Source organism: Penaeus monodon, chromosome 23, assembly GCF_015228065.2.
Source record: "Penaeus monodon isolate SGIC_2016 chromosome 23, NSTDA_Pmon_1, whole genome shotgun sequence".
Lineage (NCBI taxonomy): Eukaryota > Metazoa > Arthropoda > Malacostraca > Decapoda > Penaeidae > Penaeus > Penaeus monodon.
In genome coordinates this window covers 40325378-40325913 of record NC_051408.1, presented here as the reverse complement: position 1 = coordinate 40325913, position 536 = coordinate 40325378, and the positions used below count along the sequence as shown (strand labels likewise).

Genomic DNA, 536 nt, shown 5'->3' with positions numbered 1-536 from the left:
ATATTTAACAACGAATTAACAGCTGCTAATCATGCCAGATGATTCCATCGCTCTTCTTAAGCTTCCTTGATTCTTGTCAGAATCGTCCTGCTGCTTCAGGCTCTTGAGGAATCGTAGCGTCGGCGTCGCTGCCTCACCCGCGATGTCCGTATGGCCTGCGGACGAAGGGACTCGGCATGAGCGGCGTCAGGAAGGGAAGGGCGGATGGGGGAAGGTTATTTCATAATTAAAACGAAGAAAATTTTCCCGAGAAAGACTGAGTGAGAAAGACTGAGAGGAGGGCAAACGATGGTGACTGCAGACAGACAGACAGGTACCAAATACAATTGTGAAGAGGGACGTATTAGGGGAAGGTTACAAAAGTATTAATTAAAGAAAAGGATTACATTGATCAAGAAGGAGAGACAACGATCTACGATAATTGCAAAAACATTTCTGAAAAAGGGACCTAAGTAGCGTCGACGAAGGAGGATCCTTAGAGGCGACATGTTGGCCGCTCACCTGTTGTATCCGTAGGAGGGTCGGCCGTAGCCGAC

The 536-nt window shown here is 47.6% G+C and overlaps 1 protein-coding gene across 1 annotated transcript in view; it reads right to left on the bottom strand.

Moving 5' to 3' along the window:
- LOC119588431 (neuropeptide-like protein 31) overlaps positions 1-536 on the bottom strand; it is a gene marked incomplete in the record, with an annotated part of 4369 nt that overhangs the window by 3084 nt on the left and 749 nt on the right. Inside the window, 1 exon segment of the mRNA XM_037937102.1 lies at positions 502-536. Within this exon segment, the coding sequence (XP_037793030.1) occupies positions 502-536 (35 nt within the window).